General features: G+C 37.6%; 1 protein-coding gene across 2 annotated transcripts in view; it reads left to right on the plus strand.

Annotated features, from left to right (window-relative positions):
- The window catches only part of LOC110462156 (acetylcholine receptor subunit alpha-like), a 44,126-nt gene that overhangs the window by 15,852 nt on the left and 6,020 nt on the right, over positions 1–22,254 (plus strand). Inside the window, exons 2-3 of one of the 2 annotated variants that reach the window (XM_021515998.1) lie at positions 10,799–10,843; positions 17,677–17,786. In XM_021515998.1, the coding sequence (XP_021371673.1) occupies positions 10,799–10,843; positions 17,677–17,786 (155 nt within the window). Of the gene's footprint in view, positions 1–10,798; positions 10,844–17,676; positions 17,787–18,585; positions 18,696–22,254 lie in introns of both variants that reach the window. The other variant, XM_021515997.1, reaches the window with a different exon arrangement.

The raw sequence follows: 22,254 nt of genomic DNA on the forward strand, positions 1-22,254 counted from the left end.
CCCCCCACCCCCCCGAGGGGTCCGCTAGGAAAAGTATGTCATGACTTGGAAACATTTGAGATCTCCACCTACCAACATACATACTGATTACAATTGCTAGGCATGAAGACACGAATACATGCTATTAAGATTGGCACTGGGTTTTGCCCCTCTATTTGGTTTATACCCCTCGGTTAAGACATGGAAAAGGCTCAAGTCAAAGTTTTTTTCCAAATCTAACGAGACCCTTATATGCTTCCGTACACCTGTGTTCCGATTTTCAGAATAGTGTACTCGCGAGCAATGTCATGCTATCGTGTCTAGGTTATGACATTTCGGTGAGGTAGCACTTTGTAGTGGTCATTGCTTGTCAAATAATCTGTAGACATCGTCTTCCGATGCAAAACCATGAACAAGCAACGAAAACAATACGATGACAAGAGCTTGCTTCCATTAATGCAATCAAATACACGTAGAAGATGCACGCTCACAACGTAACATCGAGTACGTATTGCAAGCGGTGGTGTTACATTGTATGTACCTCACCGATGTATGATATTAATTTTGTCGATTTATTTCGGTTATATATTCTGACATGATAATACTTTTTGAACAATTGACACGAACCTGATATATAAATTATTGATCATCCACACCACGTACAGTCAATCAATACGTCTATATATATACTAGTATAGTTGTGACTTCTGAACGGAGTTCTTGCACTTACCGATAAACTCATCCCCCTCTGCAAATTAAATATATGAAAACTTACCTGCTTATTGGTTTGGTTTTGTATTATTTGTTGTTTTTCAAAGAAACAACACCAAAACAAGTTTGTTAAAAAGGAAACTCCATTTGCAACTTGTACCCAATAATGACCAAACTAGATGAATGCATGTATTTTAACGGATTGTGCAGGAAATACAATTCCAAAGTTGTCTTCCTCGTGCACTATGTCAACGCAAGGCTCATCTTATAGTTTCAACATTCTCAATTTGTGTAACGATATTCATATCTACCTACACATTTATCAAATCAGTAATTGAATTATGAATACATACATACATACGTACTTGCAAGGTCACATGCGTCAAATATGTAAAAACATTTAAACAAGTATGAACAATCAAAAGTTATTAATGTGGCCATTCGGTACAACATGCCCTCAAATTAATGACATTGACCTTCGTTTAAGGTCACAGGGATCAAATATGTAAAAACTTTGAAAAACATCTCAAGAATAATTTAGAGGCCCTAGGTAATGGTACAAAGCGAGCAGAATACTGCTTTAAGAGCCTTGCAATAGATGACCTTGGAGTACATGGCCTACTCCTTGACATATTTTAACGTCATAAGGGTCAAATAAATTAAATACATTATACTTTTAAAGAACCTCTTAATATCTTAGATCTCAGGTTAACGATATTAATCATTGGGCTTTACCTAAAATGAAATGCTAAATAAATAACCTTGACCTGCTTTCAAGGTCATACTGGTTTAATATGTGTGTGTGTGTGTGTGTGTGTGGGGGGGGGGGGGGTCTGGTAATCCATTTTTGACCAGTAGCATGTTTGGGTGGAGTGCCTTAAAGAATCAAAAAATGAATGACTTTGACCTTCTTTCAAGGTTACAAGGTTCAAATGTGTTTAAAAAGTATAAATTCTTCTGAATAACAAAAAGGCTAGGGGTAATGAAGTTGAGCCAGTATGTGGTTTGCAGTAATGCTCTTAATGAGAAAATATCGAGGTGATCGATACAGGCCCTCTTAGCCTCTTGCTTTTAAATGGAGTGCAGTGCTGATACCGCGGGATGACAGTCATGTATCAGGTAACTTTACTAAACCTATACTCCTCATTAAATCATTGATCAAAATATTAAGGTCTAGAAATTATCTAGCAGTCATTTTTAAAATTGTTCAACGTTTAAACTGATGTGCATTTTTGAAACATGAAATTAGATCGAATTTGCCACAAAAAGTATAAAAAAAAAAGAGTGTAAAACGGGACCTGTTGATGTATAGTCTAGTGTCACACATTGCACCCTCGGAATTCCAGGGATTACGCTTACTTCGAGAACGTAAGTGAGCGTAACTCCGGGATTACCGAGGGTTCACACATTGGTGATTGTTACCTCACTGGAGTAGAGTCCCAACAGACTCCTAGTCGCCATTTCAGGTAAATAAATTGGGGTTCTAACGGACTTCCCGTCGCCCTTGAAATGTCACAGTTTTTACTGTTGTTTTACTCCCGTTAACAGAACACTATCGTACACAGGGTTACTCTGTCTAGTGTTTCCTCTTTCTGTAGTAGAATTTGGGCTCCATAGCATAGTCTAGATCATGAATGTGTTTTATCATATACGTTAGATAATTGGTAAACAAGCGTCTCGACGAGTTGAACATAAACAGTCGGTATCGCCTGGTAATCTAATTAGTTCGCCATAAAGACCTATTGGATCAACGCTACACTGTCAGATACAGACTTATGCATCGTTTTTACTTCAAAATCATATTTTATTAATTTAATAGAATGGATATCAGTTTCGTTGATCTTAATATCGCTCTCTAAACAGTACAGTTTGCATTGTAGCTGTGGTTTTATTTGGCTCCCAGTTTTAAATATCGCCTTTCCTAATCAATAACACGGGGTGGTAGATGATGCCTTTTGTGTGATATACTTGTAATTTGGAATTCATTTGATTTTTTTCTACTCTGTATCTAAACAAAAAAAATCCCATCGAAAGTATTTGCTGATGTTTTTTTTTAATACAGTCACTTTTTGCTATCAAGCAAAATGTATGTAATATTTTTTTCACTAAAATATATTGGTTTATGTATTGTTCTGAAATATTGGAACTATGTTTTCTTTCGAATCCATATCCGTACTTTTAATTTTATTTTAAATCGCACGCATTATATTCCATTGCTCCTCGTGACCTTAGTCTAGCAGATACAATGTATTACGTACCACCATAGCACACTGATCTAGCAATTAACTACCGCAGAGATAGATTTACTCATAACAAATACTTTATCTTAATTTTACTTTTCGCAAAAACTTTTATTTCCCCTGGCATTTCACGAATTTCTTTTTGTTTTTCTCGCCCACACTTCGATTTGTGCTACATGTAAGGGGACGTAATCAAGAATTGCTCCGTACGCGAGGAGGCAATCAACATATCGAAGCGTGTATTCCTTAATTACATTCCCCAACATTTAATGTCTATAAAATGTCATTCTTTATAAAAATAAATCGCCAAAACACGGATTTACCTGTCAGTCAGGAAATGAGGGTTTTCTTTGTATTCGAATAAATAACCAAGAAAGTGCTGCTAGAACCGATTTCTACAGTAATTATTTAATTTACTAACAAAATTGGACATATGCTATGTACGTAGAACGTGTTATTTTTGTTTTGAAACCAAATAAATGTATTCCGTGTTTATATAAAAAGAAAAAACTCTGCGATGCATTTACAATGTATCTAGACTGGCTTCCAATGTCAAAGTTGTCAAACAAATTACGAATCCCATTATTGAAGAGTATAATTTACCATGTACATGTTTTCATGTTTTACGATAAACAAACGCGGTTGCACCTTGTAATCATTTTTGTAGCTTGTCTGAATTGTGTATATGGATACCGCCGGCCAACATACATGGTTCAATTAGCTTGTAATTCTCTCGGAATCTCATTCGATTTGGCGCTTATTGTCAATGCGAAGCGACTACGCGACCGTTACAGTTGTAAATGGCGTAAAATTGTCCACGATGCCTCCAGAGATATTGCCGCAATAACGAGCGGAACGACGCGCCCATAAACATGTCGGTTCGCGCGTCCAACTACACGCAAAGCACGTGTATGCGCATGGTAACGCTCCAGTTTATTATAACTGGGTGTTATTTGTTTCTTCAGATTGTAAACGAATTGAAGCCAGAGTTTACGGTGCTGATCAGCTTCGAATTCACCGCGAGGGGAGCTGCACGCCGAGCGGTTGTCTCGTTATTAAGTCTACCGATTCAGGGCCATGCAATTAATGCGACAAGACTCTGTAGCCGGAATGCACTACTTGTTACTGTATTTAATCAGTTGTACTTAATTTGAGTATAAAACAGGTTTAAATACCTGCTGTGTTTCCTCAGCATAAGTTTCTTTATAAGTACCCTGTCTACCGTAATTTTTATTTGTAATTAGAACAGAAACTATCCTCGCCGATTTTTTTAAATGCCCGTTTCCCTGATTTTAATTTTAATTTATCCTAGCCTCAAGGAAGAAACTAACTTACAAATTGGAGACATTACATTTTCCAAAAAAATACATAGAATTCAACTGTAAGCAAACTTGTAATTCCAATACGCCCAACCAATGTGGAAGAACAAATTGAGATGGGGGCTTCAAATGGGGTCAAGTAGAATTTTAGATAAGATGTATATACAAAGAGGAAATAAAGTAAACATGTTTATCGAAATATACGAGGAGGGGGAGTCTTGATGTCTTCATGAATTCGGTAGTCATGAAATAGTGGGTCTATTTTGGTGTGATTGATCAAAGACACAACCCAAGTATTTTTCTAGAAAGCCCTGACTACGTGGTATATTTGAGAGAAAGCTAATATTAGACATGTATCCTTGAAATAAAAAGAAAAGAAAATCCGTGTAAGGCATCACTGTTTGATTTCTCGGTGACATTTTGTGATAAATTGTATTACTGTCAAATCAATATTGTAGACTCTTAATTTGAAGCCAAACGACGACCGCCTCGGAACGCATTCAGCAGGCTGTACTGTTACTATCACATGATGTAATGGTGGATATATCACATATGTTAATAAAACAGTATCTATTACCTATCTAGCTGTTGATTACACGTACGAGCTATAAATCACACGCGTAGGAATTCACACAGAATGCAGGACGTCTTCATTGAAACCGTTGAAACAATCAACGGATAGTGTCATCAAGCAGCACCCAAATTGAATTCATGATCTGATTATTGGCCAGCGGTGTCAAACAGACGCTTGTAATGAAGTAGGCAGGGGAGAATATCGGAGAAGCATTGATCACAAATAATTGTTTGATGAACGAGACCATAAACATGTCTATAAGATCATCGTTACCAGGCGTATATGTGTGATCCAGGACATCCCCGCTAACCAACCAGGGGCCAACAATTGGTCAACATTCATCAACCATTGACCATCATACTCCAAACATTTTACACGATTGATAATGATTGACCAAAACCGTAGACTCGTGCTGGTCAGTGACCTTGATGAGTAATAAACCGACATGGTAACCTGGAACTAATACCACCGGTGTACGATGTCAAGGCGTTACACACGAGACCCGTATATTACCCAGAATGCAATGCGAATAACTGATGCATGCTATGGAATCGGTCGACTGATATAGTTATTGATGTGTAATATGTGTATATAATCAGGGTATAAAATCATTGAGTAACATGAATGAAATACGAATTACGAAAACATCATCTTTTACCCCGTAGCTGTATGTAAACAGTAACGGCATGGGTGTTTTTTTAAAAGAAAGAAACGTTAGGTTTGGAGACTAATGGTACTAGGGCAGCGATCATGGGTTATTCTTCATGCGCGCTCACACGCATGTGCAACAAGACAATGCCACACACTCTTGGTCATTACCATGACGTCAAAGTCATCGAAGATAGATTTACAGAATACTTATTTTGCTTTTTAACCAATTGATTTATTGTAATCACGTGATTTAATTTTTTGAAAAACATTATTGATGATAAAAGGAAATGGTCCATTAGTTTTTCTGCTGCATGCATGTCCATGTACGTCTGCTGTAGGGAAATAGGTTTCATGCCAGTAAATGTGATTCGTTTTAAGAGCTCCATTTCTCCTTTCGTCAATTTAACAGCATCTTATTACCCACTATGCATGAAAGATTTAATATTGTTACTTGTGAATATAAATATTCCTACCCAGGTTTATTTTATCATGGTCAGAATCATTTTGTCAGAAATTTCAGTTGTCACAATGTAGGCAATACTTACAAAAGGGGCCATCTTAATGTAGTTTATTTCCATCTCTTAACGCTGTTATTTGTAACAATGTTAATTTTTTATTCATTTTGAAAATGTAACGTTTCCGTAAATTACATTTCGACGATAAATTGTAAAAACAACCATTTTGATAACATATATGATTATAAACTAGTGGGTTTAAAGAAACTGTGTTTACGTGTTCAAAATACGGGAGAAGATGTATGAAAGCGATATAGCCGATAAATAATTTTGGTCGCTGTCTAAGTGGAGGCCATTTGTCGCATCCATTTGTTTCCCTCGCTTTAACTGAGATGAATAGTTGCACGTGCCTTTGGTAACGTCTTTTCACAACACGTGGTCCTGTTCTCCAGGCGGATGTCCTGTACCCATGCGAACTTCCCGGTAATTGTACGTCTGGATAGGCGATGATGACGTCACAGACACATATAATTAGCCATAAGGTTAATAAAAAAAATGTAACAAGTCGCGGAAGCGAGACTAGAGCACCGTTTACGTTGGTATTTGATAGGATAACACGTGCTGTACGATCTGGATGACACGGAGGGTGTGAAATCTCGGGTGGATAAGGGACCAACTATTGCATCTCCATTGGTTAGATGGACGACTTGTCTCATAGAATTTTAAGGCACATGGACAACGTTTACCGAGTCAGCACTATTTGACATTTCGAATCGAATGATCTAGTTAACTGTCAGACATAAGAAAACGATCGGTGATAATATGCGATCGGGTACGTCATTCGTTCCCCCAAAAATGGCCTTTGTAGATCGCAGACCGCATACGTAAAATCCGATTGTCTCGCCACACCACGCCAAACGTTACATTATGTATACGTTCAAAGGAACTCTTTTGAGTTTTCCATAGTACAGTAACTTAATAGGACGCCCGTTGTCTTGGTGACGTCATTTTGGTATTTTGAGGCATACTTTAAGGCGCCGATCTAGCGATGTACAGGTGAAAATTCATTATTTAGAAGAAAATTTCGGGAAAATAAAAGGAATCCTTGATAATTATTTATTCATATTTTGTTTGAATTAAGTAGCCTTGGATCTCCAGTGTTGGATATACATGTTCGTACGGAATATATATAGAAAAGGCGTCCTTATTTGTTCTGTCAGTGTAAAAACTACCTTCAAATCGTCTCGTTACGGACGTCCGGCACGGTCCCGCCACGATATGACGGCGGTATAGCAATCAATCTGTAAAGCGTCTAGCGGGCATTGATTGGGAAAAACATATATCTGACTTCAACTAGCATCACCTAAATCAGTGCCGGTCCGGGGTATGGTCATGGCGCAGTCGTATCGACTGGGCAGACCCCGGGGGTTAATGAACAGCAACCTGTGTCTGCCGGTCTACTCTTATCGGAGGGAACAGACAGTTAAACATGTATAGTATCAAGTTACAATATTTCCCATTGGCCATGTTAAAACGGAACGATTTCGGTCCTTATAGCCGCTTACATGTACCTGTCACATTTTGCCGCATTTATAAATCCATATCATTTAGGCGCTTGATTTAAGTAGTTGTGCTTTGACAATACGTAAGTCATGCGCACATCTTGATTTGAGGTTCCACTGAGCTTGATTTAATTGTGTCGGACATTTGCGTCCGAGCAATGATTGGATACTTTGTATGATATAGCTACATCGTTAGAGCGGAGGACGATTGGTTCACATATGGTCGACCAAACTTACGCTGCTTGCACAGGAAGAGAAAACTGATGTAAACAACGTAATTACTACCAAGCAAGGACAGAGCAAACGAACCTTCCCCAAGGTCGTTCCTCCGATCCAGGGCGGAAGTTTTCCCTGCGATGCCAAGAGACTGGGATTTAGGCAGATATATACTCAGCTGGTAGAGACCTACGTTTGTAGATACGCGAATATAATTTAGAAACTTTAAGAAGCTTTATTGTCGAATTCTTATTCAATCCTGTGGCTTTACTGTTTCCAATTGTATTATGGTAAACGTCAGGGTCACGGTCAAAACGTTACGGAGTTTTTGGATATGGTTGGCGGCCGGGCTCATTGCCACTCGTGTCGCTGACATTTGGTCTATCATCCTAACCGGAATTGCTTTGATCAAATTTCCATAAAAACGACCATGATTGTGCTTTTCCTTCATGTAAACATGGACGGGATCAGTAAGGAACTAGTTTCATTAGTCCTGGGTCGCAGTTCGAGTGTTTTATAACAATATCATATGCCTTTGTATGGTCGGCAAGTCTTCTCATTTGGAAGCAAGGGTCTGCTTAAGTGTGCTGTATACACGGGTTGATGTTGGCTATAGACGGACGGGCAATATCCAAGCTGTATTACACTCTCCTTGATTGCGACTGTTAGAATTAATGATTTCGATCTTTGGAAATCCCGGGAATGAGTTTTACTGACTCATTCCATGATCCAAGGAAAGGTTCATTGGTTGGGTCTCAGACTTTGAATTCCGAATAGGATCGTGTTGCTCATTACCGGATTTGGTGCCGGTCATTACATTGATGTTGTCTGTCCCTTAGTGTCTTGTGTAGGTGCTGGATACGACGGTCACTCCCGCCCAAATACACCCGACCCGTCGCTGGTCACCATCACCATCATCATTAAAAATCAAGGTCACTTAATGATCACTTCAAGGTTTCACGGTCAAACTACATTTAAGGAACAAAGTCACACAAGGATTGTGTCTCATAGAATTAATTCAAAACTACAGAAAGGTACTGCTTACTCTCACAGAACCAATTTGTAGTTACAAGGATATTAATTGGTACAATGTAATGTCTGAGCGCTTCAATTGGTAGTCACAAACTATTTATTAGTAGTCTTGCAGCTACAGAATATTTATTCGTCGTATTAATTGTTAGTTACCGAGCAATGCTTGGAAGTGTTGGGATATTTATTTGTGGTAACATTATAATAATACGTATTATCTCGGAGCACCAGCTTGTAGCTACAGGATATTAATTTGTGGTATCATTATAGTAATACGTATTATCTCGGAGCACCAGTTTGTAGCTACAGGATTTTAATTTGTGGTAACATTATAGTAATACGAATTATCTCGTAGCACCAGTTTGTAGCTACAGGATATTAATGTGGGGTAACAGTATAGTAATACGAATTATCTCGGAGCACCAGTTTGTAGCTACAGGATATTAATATGGGGTAACATTATAGCAATACAAATTATCTCGGAGCACCAGTTTGTAGCTACAGGATATTAATTTGTGGTAACATTATCGTAATACGTATTATCTCGGAGCACCTGTTTGTAGCTACAGGATATTAATTTGTGGTAACATTATGGTAATACGTATTATCTCGGAGCACCAGTTTGTAGCTACAGGACATTAATTTGTGGTAACATTATAATAATACGTATTATCTCGGAGCACCAGTTTGTAGCTACAGGACATTAATTTGTGGTAACATTATAATAATACGTATTATCTCGGAGCACAAGTTTGTAGCTACAGGATATTAATTTGTGGTAACATTATAGTAATACGAATTATCTCGGAGCACCAGTTTGTAGCTACAGGACATTAATTTGTGGTAACATTATAATAATACGTATTATCTCGGAGCACCAGTTTGTAGCTACAGGATATTATTTTGTGGTAACATTATGGTAATACGTATTATCTCGGAGCACCAGTTTGTAGCTACAGGATATTAATTTGTGGTAACATTATGGTAATACGTATTATCTGGGAGCACCAGTTTGTAGCTACAGGACATTAATTTGTGGTAACATTATAGTAATACGTATTATCTCGGAGCACAAATTTGTAGCTACAGGATATTAATTTGTGGTATCATTATAGTAATACGTATTATCTCGGAGCACCAGTTTGTAGCTACAGGATATTAATTTGTGGTAACATTATAGTAATACGTATTATCTCGGAGCACAAGTTTGTAGCTACAGGATATTAATTTGTAGTATGTACTTCCATTTGGAGCATCATTTTGAAATCACAGAACATGTGTGTGCACTCTATTTTATTACGTCATACTGTTGCTCAGAGAGGAAATCTCAGATTAGTACATGTACGTTTTAGTCTCTGAATCAAATATTATTTTTGTATTATATTTTATTTTATTTTTTTGCAAATTCGAGATGAAGAATTGTTGATTTTAAGCTCGGGGCTTTGCCGAATGCTTTAATCTGCAATTAATCACCGGGATCGGGAAATTTATTATACCACGGTGCCAAAAAAGATTACATGCTTCTTACATAAGACAAAAGCAGATGATTGCTGAGACCTTATAACCACAAGTCATTGTAAACAGCGTTTGATGAATTTGGCGCGAAAACGTGGTTCTTGCTTCCAAAATTACCTTGCAGGATTATTACGTCACAGATTGCGAGGTCAATATCTGAATAAGTTTGAATAAAGGAATATTTACTCCTGCTTGAAAGTTGCAAAGTGATATAGAAGGTTTAGAGTGACGCCTCAACCGATTCCGACACCATGCGTCATTTTCAAGAGATAATTGTTTTGGTGAAGGTCGTTCAAATTAGAATTTTGTATATTAACAAATAAAAAAAATATATATATAAACTATAATACAATATAATACTCATCTAAAAAACAAATGTAGGTGTGTGATAAAATATCCCACATATTTTTCATCAGACGTCATTGGCAGGACTACTTTATTACACGGACTAAAATATATTAGCAAGACTACATGTTCGCGTAGTATTCGTGGATATATTGAAATATTATGTTCAACATGTTATAATAGTGTTTTTATTGTTTTGCAGGACGAGAAAAACCAAATTATGACTACAAACGTCTGGCTTCGTCAGGTAAGGCATCACATCACAAGAGTGATTTTCTCTTGAAATCAATCTTCAAATAAGGAGGACGAAATGTTATCGTTCATAATAACTGCATTCAATACGAAGCACGAGAACTTGCGCTTTTTTGTATATATGTTAGAATAATTGACATTATGAACAGAAAAGGCTATAACTGTCGGTTGTAACTACACACTATTTCAAACATTTAGATGAGTTATTGAGATAACACGTAGTAGATTCAACACGATAACGTTTGATTTAAAACACACATTCACCAAGACCTATCGAGTTTGTGTGTTGCCTGGCCTATACGTTTGCCCATCGCTCGGAGTAGGGAATCCGTTGCCATTCGAGAGACGGGAGCCTCACAACGTTAGCGCATCTGATGGAGGTAGTGTTCCCTATCGGCACTATTTTATTCGTAATATAAGTCATAAATGCTTTATATCGTCGATAGGATCAGCAGACATGTGTTAAATCACATTTAAAGTACAGAATCGCCTGGTTTACGGACGCCGTTATAACGATACCCTGGTCAATGATAGATGATTCGCTCTCTAATTCAGATTGATTTATTTTTGCTCAGTTTGACCAAAGCAATTGTACTAAGCCCGGATTCCCCGTCGCCGTATCTCTAACTATACACTCACTAGATGGATTCCGCTACAGCAGTGAGGATGAGTATGAGAGAGAGCAGCTGGCTATCGATGTTTGTACCGATCAGTCGAACGTTTGTAGCCGACCTGTCATCAACACTGGCTAAACAAAATACGGCGTTTGAGTAAACGTTCATGGTAAACTATTCGATCTTTGACGTTTTACAAGGTCGGTCTGTAAATGAAATGGAACTAAGGACAAACCAATTTCTCGTTCGGACACGAAACTGAAAACATTATGACTTTTGGACGTAAATAACGAATGACATAATTGTCAACCATGCTGAAACCTCCATAAATAGTTATGTGCCTGTACATCATGTATGTAAAGCCAAGTCGTTCCATTCATTTACTGATATGAATGATAGATACTCTCGGAAGTTGTCACTTTTAATAAAACGCCCATGTGGAGATGGGTCTACGATACATGCCGAACGTCTCTGAATGTGATGTCGGAGCTTGGCAGATGTACATTTGTAGCCGTGTGTCATTGCTGCTGTGTGTTATTGTAACCGCTTTTTAGTTAGAAGTATTGATGTGTATCTGCCTCGCTAAAATACATATTTTTCAAGCTTAATTAGTTCATTCCGTATTTGAAAACGTTCCGTTTGAAATCTAAATGACGGTATCGTGTAACCGCGCGTTACACGGACTTTATGTAAGAGGAGAACGTGGCACAGGATCGGAGGGCTCATCATTATTGTTCTGTACTGAAACATGTAATCAGGATCCTCAAGTCTTCTTACCGCCGAATTATTAACGGTGGGTGACATATGCCGGGATATGTAACCAACACGCGATGTACGACCTCACTGCACGTGCATTTTGAGCTATAATAACGCAACAGCACGCGATTTGTCGGTTTGAGAAAAGCTAACGTACGGCGTATAATAACCAAGTGCAAGAAACACTTTTATTGATTCCCAAACAAATTGTTTCAGACATATTTTTTCAACATATGATGTAATATTGAAGAAAGCGATATTTCAACGAACTTTGTATCTGACAAAGTATTCCGGATAACCGTTTTTTAGCTCACCTTGCACAAAGTGCCAAGTGAGATTATGCCGTTGTGCGTCGTCCGTCGTCCGTCCGTCCATCCGGCGTCAATATTTTACTTTAAACGACTTCTTCTTAATAACTGAAAGGCCTAGGGTGATGATATTTGGCCAGAAGCAAAGTGGGATGAAGGGCTACCAAGTTTGTTCAAATAAATGACCTTTACCTATGTTCAAGGTCACAGAGGTCAAATAGGTTAAAAACTTTAAACAACTTCTTCTGAATAACTTAGAGGCCTATGATAATGATATTTGGCCAGTAACATGCTATGATAAAGGACTACTAAGTTTTTTTAAAAATGAATGACCTTTACCTATATTCAAGGTCTTAAGGGTCAAATATGTTTAAAGCCTTTTAAACAACTTTTTCTCAATAATGAAAAGGTTTAGGATGATGCTATTTGACCAGTAGCATGCTGTAACAGAGGGCTACAAAGTTTGTTCAAATGAATTACCTTGACCTATATTCAAGGTCACAGAGGTCAAATATGTTTAAAACCTTTAAACAACTTCTTCTGAATAACCAAGAAGCCTAGGATAATGATATTTGACCAGTAACATGCTGCGATAAAGGGCTACCAAGTTTGTTCAAACAAATGACCTTTACTTATATTCAATGTCACAGGGGTCAAATATGTTTAAAACCTTTAACAACTTCTTCGGAATAACCAAGAGGCCTTGGATAATGATATTTGGTCAGTAATTTGCTGGGATGAAGGGCTACCAAGTTTGTTCAAATGAATGACCTTGATAAACTTTCAAGGTCACAGGGGTGAAGTGTGTTAAACATCTTCAAACAACTTCTTCTCAATAACCAAAAGGCAAAGGGTACTGCTATTGGGCCTGTAGCATGCTGGGCTGAAGGGCTAGCAAGTTTGTTCCAATGAATGACCTTGACCTGCTTTGAAGGTCACAGGGGTCAAATGTGTTAAAATATTCAAACGACTTCTTCTCAGTAACCAAAATGCCCAAAATACTGATATTGGGCCTGCAGTATGCATGGATGAAGGGCTACCATGTTTGTTCAAATCAATGACCTTGTCCTTTTTTTTCAAGATCACAGGGGTTTTATATATGTAAGATCTTTAAACAACTCCTCTTCTGAATACCTAAGAGGCATAGGATAATGCTATTTTGCCAATAACATGCTGGGATGAAGGGCTACCAAGTTTGTTCAAATGAATGACCTTCATCTATGTTCTAGGCCACAGGGGTCAAATATGTAAACATCTTTTAAAAACTTCTTCTCAATAACCAAAAGGCCTTGGATGATGATATTTTGCCAGTAACATGCTGGGATGAAGGGCTACCAAGTTTGACCAAACAAATGACCTTCATCTATTTTCAAGGCCACAGGGGTCAAATATGTTTAAAATCTTTGCACAACTTCTCCTGAATACCCAAGAGGCCTAGAACAATGATATTTGACTAGTATCATGCTCAGATGAAGGGCTACCAAGTTTGTTCAAACAAACGACCTTCGCCCATTTTCAATGTCACAGGGGTCAAATATGTGTAAATCTAAGAGGCAAAGGCTAATGATATTTGGCCAGTAACATGCTGGGATGAAGGGCTACAAAGTTTGTTCAAATGAATTACCTTCATCTATGTTCAAGGTCACAGGGGTCAAATATGTTTAAAACCTTTAATAGATTCAAATGGATCGAACACAGATGTTTTGCCTGTAGCTGTATATTAGTCCACTTTTAAGATTATAAGTGTGAGATTAATACCAGCTGAGCGATTCAGGCCCATAGGGCCTCTTGTCCTTATTAGACACGTTTCTTCACATCCGAAGGGAACTTTCGGACTTTCTTTACAGTTCTGTCTTTATTCGATTATTAACACCTTTTTTCGGGATTTTATGTAAAGTAATAATTGGAATAACTTTTAAATAGTTATGGCAATATTGGCATTGTTTTAAAGCCGAAAATCCTGGAACAGTTTCAGAAGTTAATATCTAATTATCTAATTTCATTAGAATTGCTTTTTGTTTTGTTCTTTTTCATTTATATTCGTCTAATCTGTATTTCAACAACTCGATTATACATGTAAATGTATCCCAAAAATATAGTCATACGTTTTTTAAAGTGCGTCAGTTGCTGTTTAGCAGTGGTACATGTATCAGAAGGTCAACAGTAGTATGTTCCGAGAGTTGCCCACCCGTTCGGAAAAAGGAAAACGTTTGATAAAGAAAAAACAATTTATTTTCAGGAAGACTGTTTGAATCTGCGATAAAGGACAATGGTTTCATTACCGCGTCAAATCTTGTAGAAAGTAATATTTATATAAAAATGCAATTAATATTGACTTTTTAATTCAAACTTAACATGCCTATTTTTTTAAACATGTCTTAGTGTAAAAAAAATGATTGTTTAAACAAACACAAATATACCTAAAAGCCATTGGTATCAATAAGAAGTCTGATGTAAATTTTGTTAAACGTATGTCACTTCGTAACCAGACATTTACAGTAGTGTAACTTATAGTGGAATCCAAGTCAAATATACAGAAACAGATCAGACTAAAACACCTGTCCAGACTTATAATAAAACGGAAGTAGAATTAAACGATGGACAATTCTGTTCTCGTATATCGAGCTGAAATACCGCACGTGTTGGAGAGATGCCATATTAAGTGCACGTGTACATAATATATTGGATGGCTGGCCTGCTGGATATATGGCCGTGTAAGAACGCAAATTGTACACTTTAACCGTGTTTTGTGGGGAATTATACGGGTTAATTACGTGTACATGTGTAGGTCTGTGAGACCGGTTACATAAACATATGGTTTATTATCTGTGCATGTTGGTGTGTGGTGATATTGTAGCGAGCGTGCCATTTAATGACTCCTAGGGCGGTGTCATTGGACGCTGGTTACCTGCCTGTGGTATACATTTTATTTTGTAAGGGGCTGTATCTAGTTATTAAGGTTATAATGGATGTGGCTGGTTATTTACTAAGAGTGTAAACTTAATTCATTGGGGCCATATCAAATTCATAATGACTATTTCTAGTGTAATTTATTTCGACTGAATCTGGTTGCTTACAAAGATTGTATATTTAATTCATACATGTATATCTAAAATACATATATAATGACAGTATCTAGTGTATATTTAATCTATAGTGACTGTACCTGGTTACCTACAAACGTACCTAACATGTTTATTAATTTATAGCGACACTCATATCTGGTTAGTTGCTAAAAGTATATATTTATTTTATCGTGACAATATCTGGATACTTGCTAATGTATGGTTACATTTAGTTAGAATACATGGGTTCTTACAGGAATGTTAAATTTAATTTACAGGGACTAATCCGTCTTTGCGTATTTCAGAGATATCTTCTCTTGTTAGCAGGTATTGATTGTTACGTCGTTTGTTTGTGAGAGTAACGTCATCATTTTTTGATAATTTTCTCAAACAAACCAATGACGTAACAATCAATACCTTTTCACAAGAGAAGATAACTCTGCAATACGCAAAGACGGAACATATATCTTATTAGTTACTGTAAGTGTATATTTGTTTTATAGGGACTATATTCAATTTATAGGGACTGTATCTAGTTGCTTATTAGAAGTGTATATTTAATCTAGAAAAACCTATGTATACATATTCCGTCTTTGCGTATTGCAGAGTTACCTACTCTTGAGAGCAGGTATTGATTGTTATGTCATTGGTTCGTGTGAGACAATTACGTCGTTTTCTCAAAAATTGATGACGTTACTCTCACAAACAAATGACGTAACAATCAATACCTGCTCTCAAGAGAAGATATCTCTGCAATACGCAAAGACGGAATAACGCACGTAACAACTCTTGCAAATTAAAGCTTCTAGCAGTCTTCGCTTGGGAGAAAACAGAGACATGTTTATTATAACAGACTTGTTTGAAATCATTGGTATCGAGGAGTTGTCACTATACACAGGTTGTCAGAACCGCCACTGAATGTGGAAATTTCTATATCTAGCTGCCTAATAAGTAATTGCCATATATATATAGTATATGCACACAGTGCTTAACGTTGAACATATATTCTTGCAAAAGATATATAATATAATGTATTATTAAATATATAGTGGGACCTTGTTATACTGCCAGAGTTTATCTAGCGAAATGTTGACGTCATAAAGAAGCAAAATTGAAATAGTAGTAAAAACTAACTATTTGAAAAGGAAAAGAGGACCATGAAATGTGTTGACAGTAAGCGAGGTGTTAAATCGATTGAGGGGCGAAACATCGAGGTTTTACTGTATATATAAGTGTATGCACATATACCCTCGTTTTCGAGCTGACCGTTAGAATAAGATATCGCACGTGGGCAAGCCATACAATACAAACTATTCTAACTTACAGGTTTTGGCTATACAATGTATTGCTTTACTGCTTTGGTGTGACGTCACTTTGTCCGGCCCTTATTGTTGTTTACCACACATCTCTTGATTTGGCAGTTTTCCTACCAATTCCCAGGCCATTCATGCTTAGTTTACAATGGCGACTTTTCACCCAAGACGACCATCATTCCGTACAAAAGTGTGTTCATGTCCAAAAGTTCGCTTTGATATAAAGATCACTGCGATTTAAAATCAATAATTGTTTTTGCTTCTGATCAGGACACAGCCAATCCACATAGTTCGACTAATGAGGAATTTTACTTGAAAAACATTAAACCACGTACGTGCTACCGGTGTGTCGGTGGTACTCGATGACGTCACATTATGACGAAAGGCGATGAAGGGGGTAAACAATTTCGGATTTGTTCTTTCTTTATGTACAGGAGTGAACTGAATTTGTCCCGTCGACAGAATCTTGATGAAATGTGGTCATTGTGATATTGGAACAGACCTCTTTATTAAGACAAATATCGCTCTTTACACACACTTATTTATGCAAATTGTATTATCCATAAGAAGAAAGTCAGGTGTTCTAATCCAAAAATAAAAGTTTCTGCAAAACGATGTCCATTCTAAAGAGGTTATACTGTAGCCTGCAAGGTGATGGGTAACTTAATTCCTAAAACGATCCCGTGTTTCTGCCTTTCTGTGTGGGGGACAGACACAATGACGTCACGGCTTACCTAACCCGCTTTGTCCTCTCTCTCACCCTACTAACCAGGAATGGTATGACTACAAATTGAGCTGGCAGAAGGCAGAGTATGGAGGGGTGGACCGACTCTACGTCCCCTCAAAACAAATATGGCTACCGGACATCGTACTTTACAATAAGTAGGTAGAGGTTGGTACTGGTCAATGTAGTGGTCAGCATGCTAGTTCTCCAATATGTCGCACGGACACATTATCGTGATCAGACTAAATACGCCTTTACATGACAAACTCTTTCTGTTCTGCAAATGTACAAAGTAAATCCGTTAAACATGTGTATGTTTTCAAGCAAAACAATGCAATATGACCATGCTGTAATGGAACAAAATCTGTAAAGCATGTCAGTCGCCAAACCACAATAATAGTCCGCGGGTATTGGAGGATATATATGTCGTGGGTACTGACGACATCGGGACCATCCAGGAGTCAGGTAATGAAGAAAATCCAAAGAGGACATAACTAACGATTTTCCTTTTTTTATTCTACGTATTTTTGTATGTAAATTTCAATTTAGATTGAACATTCATGACATTTTGAAAATACAAACAGTAGCGTGATGTCGATCCTTTTGAACTGTGCCAGGCCATGGCTTGGTCCGGTGCCTGTTGAGTCGTTAGCCCTGTTATAAAGGTAAGACACCAAGGGTAAACCATCACTCATAACATATCCCGTCAACGCTTTGTTTTTTGTGTGGGCCTTTGGTTTCTGTTATCTAAGAATAATAAACTAACATAGAACGGTACGGAACGGAAGCAGCGAGGCCAGGTTACCGTACGTATTCTACTGCGCACTCTGTCCTCTCCTGGTCTTCTCACTTCCTGCATTAGACGAGCATGCGCATGGGGCGTGGAACAGGTCTGTACTAACACTGGGAAGCTCGTGTTTTACAAACTGACTTGGTTTAATTATTTGTTTCTGAAAGTGGTGGTTTGACGCCAGCTTGGTTTGGAACCCGGCCGAATATGCCAACATCACCAAACTGGAGGTACCTTCCCCCAAAATATGGACGCCCGACATTGTCCTCTTTAACAAGTAAGTACGCATGTACTGGAAGTTTGGACTTTTTCTTTCTTATTTATGTCCGTTCGTTAATGTACTGTATGATCATTTTATTTACTTTTCATCAGCTCGTGTCATTGATTATAATGAAAAAGAAATGTAAATGTTAATAATGTGTTACATATATCGAAGAGATCTAAAAAGTGATGATTTTGATTGTCATAACCTTATAACATTATATATAAATCATCAGCATCCATTTTTCGAGTGTAATATTTTGGCATGGTTGTTCAAAAGGTGATTAGTTAAGTAGATAGTGTAATTTTTGTTTTTCTTGTATCTTTAAAAAAAAAAAGCATCACTTGATTTTAAATTTTACAGACAGTTAAGATATTACCAATGTAAGTTATATCCAAAATTACAAGTTTTACAAGTTCATAGACGGATTTATTAGATGTTGAAAATGTCGTTAAACAATTATTAAGCTAATCACCTAAAAAAACCAGCTGGATCATGGTTTCTCCAATTGACAGAAAAATATCGTATCCGTGTTATTAATGGAATCTAAAGCCGTTATGGAGAATACTCGTTATACAATGATAATGGTCAACACTGACCATCTCTGGACCTACTGTGAATGTGCGTGCATTTATAAAGTACATGTGTTTATATGACGTACTTACATGTATATAATGTGTTTAATATTTCTTTATTTTCCTTTACATGTTTAAGCAATGTCATGTCATATATTTCACCATGAACACACTTTTCATGATTTCACATCGAGTGCTTGTTTTAGCTATTTGATACAGAGACATACTAGATTCACGGTTAATGTTTATATAATGACTTATATTGGCAATGAATTTACTACAGATTTTTTGATCGAATGATTACATGGAATTTTATTTTGTTTCAATTGTTTCACGTATAGTATGTGAAGTGCACATGACATTTCATTGTAGCATTTTTCTTTTGAAGGATTGCAGTGACTGTCACGTTTAACAACACTTAAAGCACGTGACGCCCCGTGCGTTGAATAAATGTCGGACTTGCTTTTCAGACAAACTATTCCTAAGCGAGGGATAGTCGAGAGCATATTGGAATACACAAAGCAATTACTCTCCAAAATGTCTTTTTTCTTCCCACGCCAAAATTTAATTTGGATTGATACACATCCTGTTTTATTAGAAAGTGAGTAGTATATACAGTACATAGGGTACGTCACCAATGATCCATCCTTGTTTAGAAGTATGTCACCGATTATCTCCCTTAGCTAGGAAGTATGTCACCGATTATCTCCCTTAGCTAGGAGGTATGTCACCAGATGTCGGTTCACGTCTCTCACCCTTTGTTGCATGGTAACCAAACACGCAGAATTCTTTATTTTCACAAATCGAAACTAATCAAACTTAAAGATTTTAACAAATTACTTCCATGTCGAAAACATCGATATCTTTATTTGTACAGAAGAGTGGGTCGACATTACAACGAATTGGGAGGACATTTTTATTGTAGGGGAACTTAGGTTTAGGGTTGTTTAGTCACTGTTTTAAACCCAAAGGATTCGTTTAGGCGCGGTTCCACGGTTACCCCCTCCCCGGGACATCTCTTTTACTGTGCCTCCATCCTCCCCCGGGACAATACGCGTTATCAATCTAATCAATACCAATGCATGTCGCTCTGTACACTTTATTGAGTATCGTAATGAAAAGCTGTTCGAATAAATCTTTGTCACCAGTGGTTACATAATTGGCCTCTCCGAAAAGCCGGGACATATTGCATCTCGGCAGAGCTGACGTATAGGAATATTGACAGCCCTAATGTAGCCAAACACATAAAAACCAATATCTGCTCCTCGCGCTCCAAAGGCTGCCAAACTTGGTCCTTGTTTCCCCTACGGAGGAACAACACCCTGTAAAAATCGAAACAGAAGCAGGAATTGTTGCCTGCTAGCCTACGGTGTGTTGATTTGGGGATTTGTCACGTATCGGCGGGAAATCTCAATTTCCTTATGCCAATTATATTGACAAGATACATTTGAATCTTCATCTTGAGTTCATGCCCAATATGACACGATATTGTTTACGGTTCGGTTCTAGGCGAGTACGGTAGGATGATCGAATAAATTGAGTATGGGCCAGTATGCTACTGAAAAAGACTAATAACTTATATTATACAGATTCTACACCATACGTGTATAAATAAAAATAGATTGAATAGTATAAAAGCCTTCACATGTACTATCTATGTATCATACAGGTCCGTAAAATGTACGATAAAAATAACATATCGGCCGTCAACCTATAGCGAATAAAAATCTTAGACCTTCAACTTATACCGTCTAAATTTCTTAAATATCTTAGAGGCCCTCAACCTGTACATGTACCATCTAAATACCTCACAGGCCCTCAACCTGTACATGTACCATCTAAATATCTTACAGACCCTCAACCTGTACATGTACCATCTAAATGTCTTGCAAACCCTCAACCTGTACATGTACCATCTAAATATCTTAGACGCCCTCAACCTGTACATGTACCATCTAAATATCTTAGAGGCCCTCAACATGTACATGTACCATCTAAATACCTCACAGGCCCTCAACCTGAACATGTACCATTTAAATATCTAAGAGGCCCTCAACCTGTACATGGACCATCTAAATATCTTAGCGGCCCTCAACCTGTACATGTACCATCTAAATACCTCACAGGCCCTCAACCTGTACATGTACCATCTAAATACCTTACAGACCCTCAACCTGTACATGTACCATCTAAATACCTCACAGACCCTCAACCTGTACATGTACCATCTAAATACCTCACAGGCCCTCAACCTGTACATGTACCATCTAAATACCTTACAGACCCTCAACCTGTACATGTACCATCTAAATACCTCACAGGCCTACAACCTGTACATGTACCATCTAAATATCTTACAGACCCTGTACATGTACCATCTAAATATCTTACAGACCCTGTACATGTACCATCTAAATACCTTACATGCCCTCAACCTGGTCATGTACCATCTAAATATCTTACAGGCCCTCAACCTGTACATGTACCATCTAAATACCTTACAGGCCCTCAACCTGGTCATGTACCATCTAAATATCTTACAGGCCCTCAACCTGTACATGTACCATCTAAATATCTTACAGACCCTGTACATGTACCATCTAAATATCTTACAGGCCCTGTACATGTACCATCTAAATACCTTACAGGCCCTCAACCTGGTCATGTACCATCTAAATATCTTACAGGCCCTTAACCTGTATATGTACCATCTAAATACCTTACAGGCCCTCAACCTGGTCATGTACCATCTAAATATCTTGCAGGCCCTCAACCTGTACATGTACCATCTAAATATATTAGAGGCCCTCAACTTGTACATGTACCATCTTAATATCTTACAGACCCTCAACCTGTACATGTACATGTACCATCTAAATATCTTACCGACCCTCATCCTGTACATGTACCATCTAAATATCTTAGAGGCCCTCAACTTATACATGCACCATCTAAATACCTCAAAGGCCCTCAACCTGTACGTGTAAATGTACCATCTA

This window comes from Mizuhopecten yessoensis, unplaced genomic scaffold (genome assembly GCF_002113885.1).
Source record: "Mizuhopecten yessoensis strain PY_sf001 unplaced genomic scaffold, ASM211388v2 scaffold10755, whole genome shotgun sequence".
Lineage (NCBI taxonomy): Eukaryota > Metazoa > Mollusca > Bivalvia > Pectinida > Pectinidae > Mizuhopecten > Mizuhopecten yessoensis.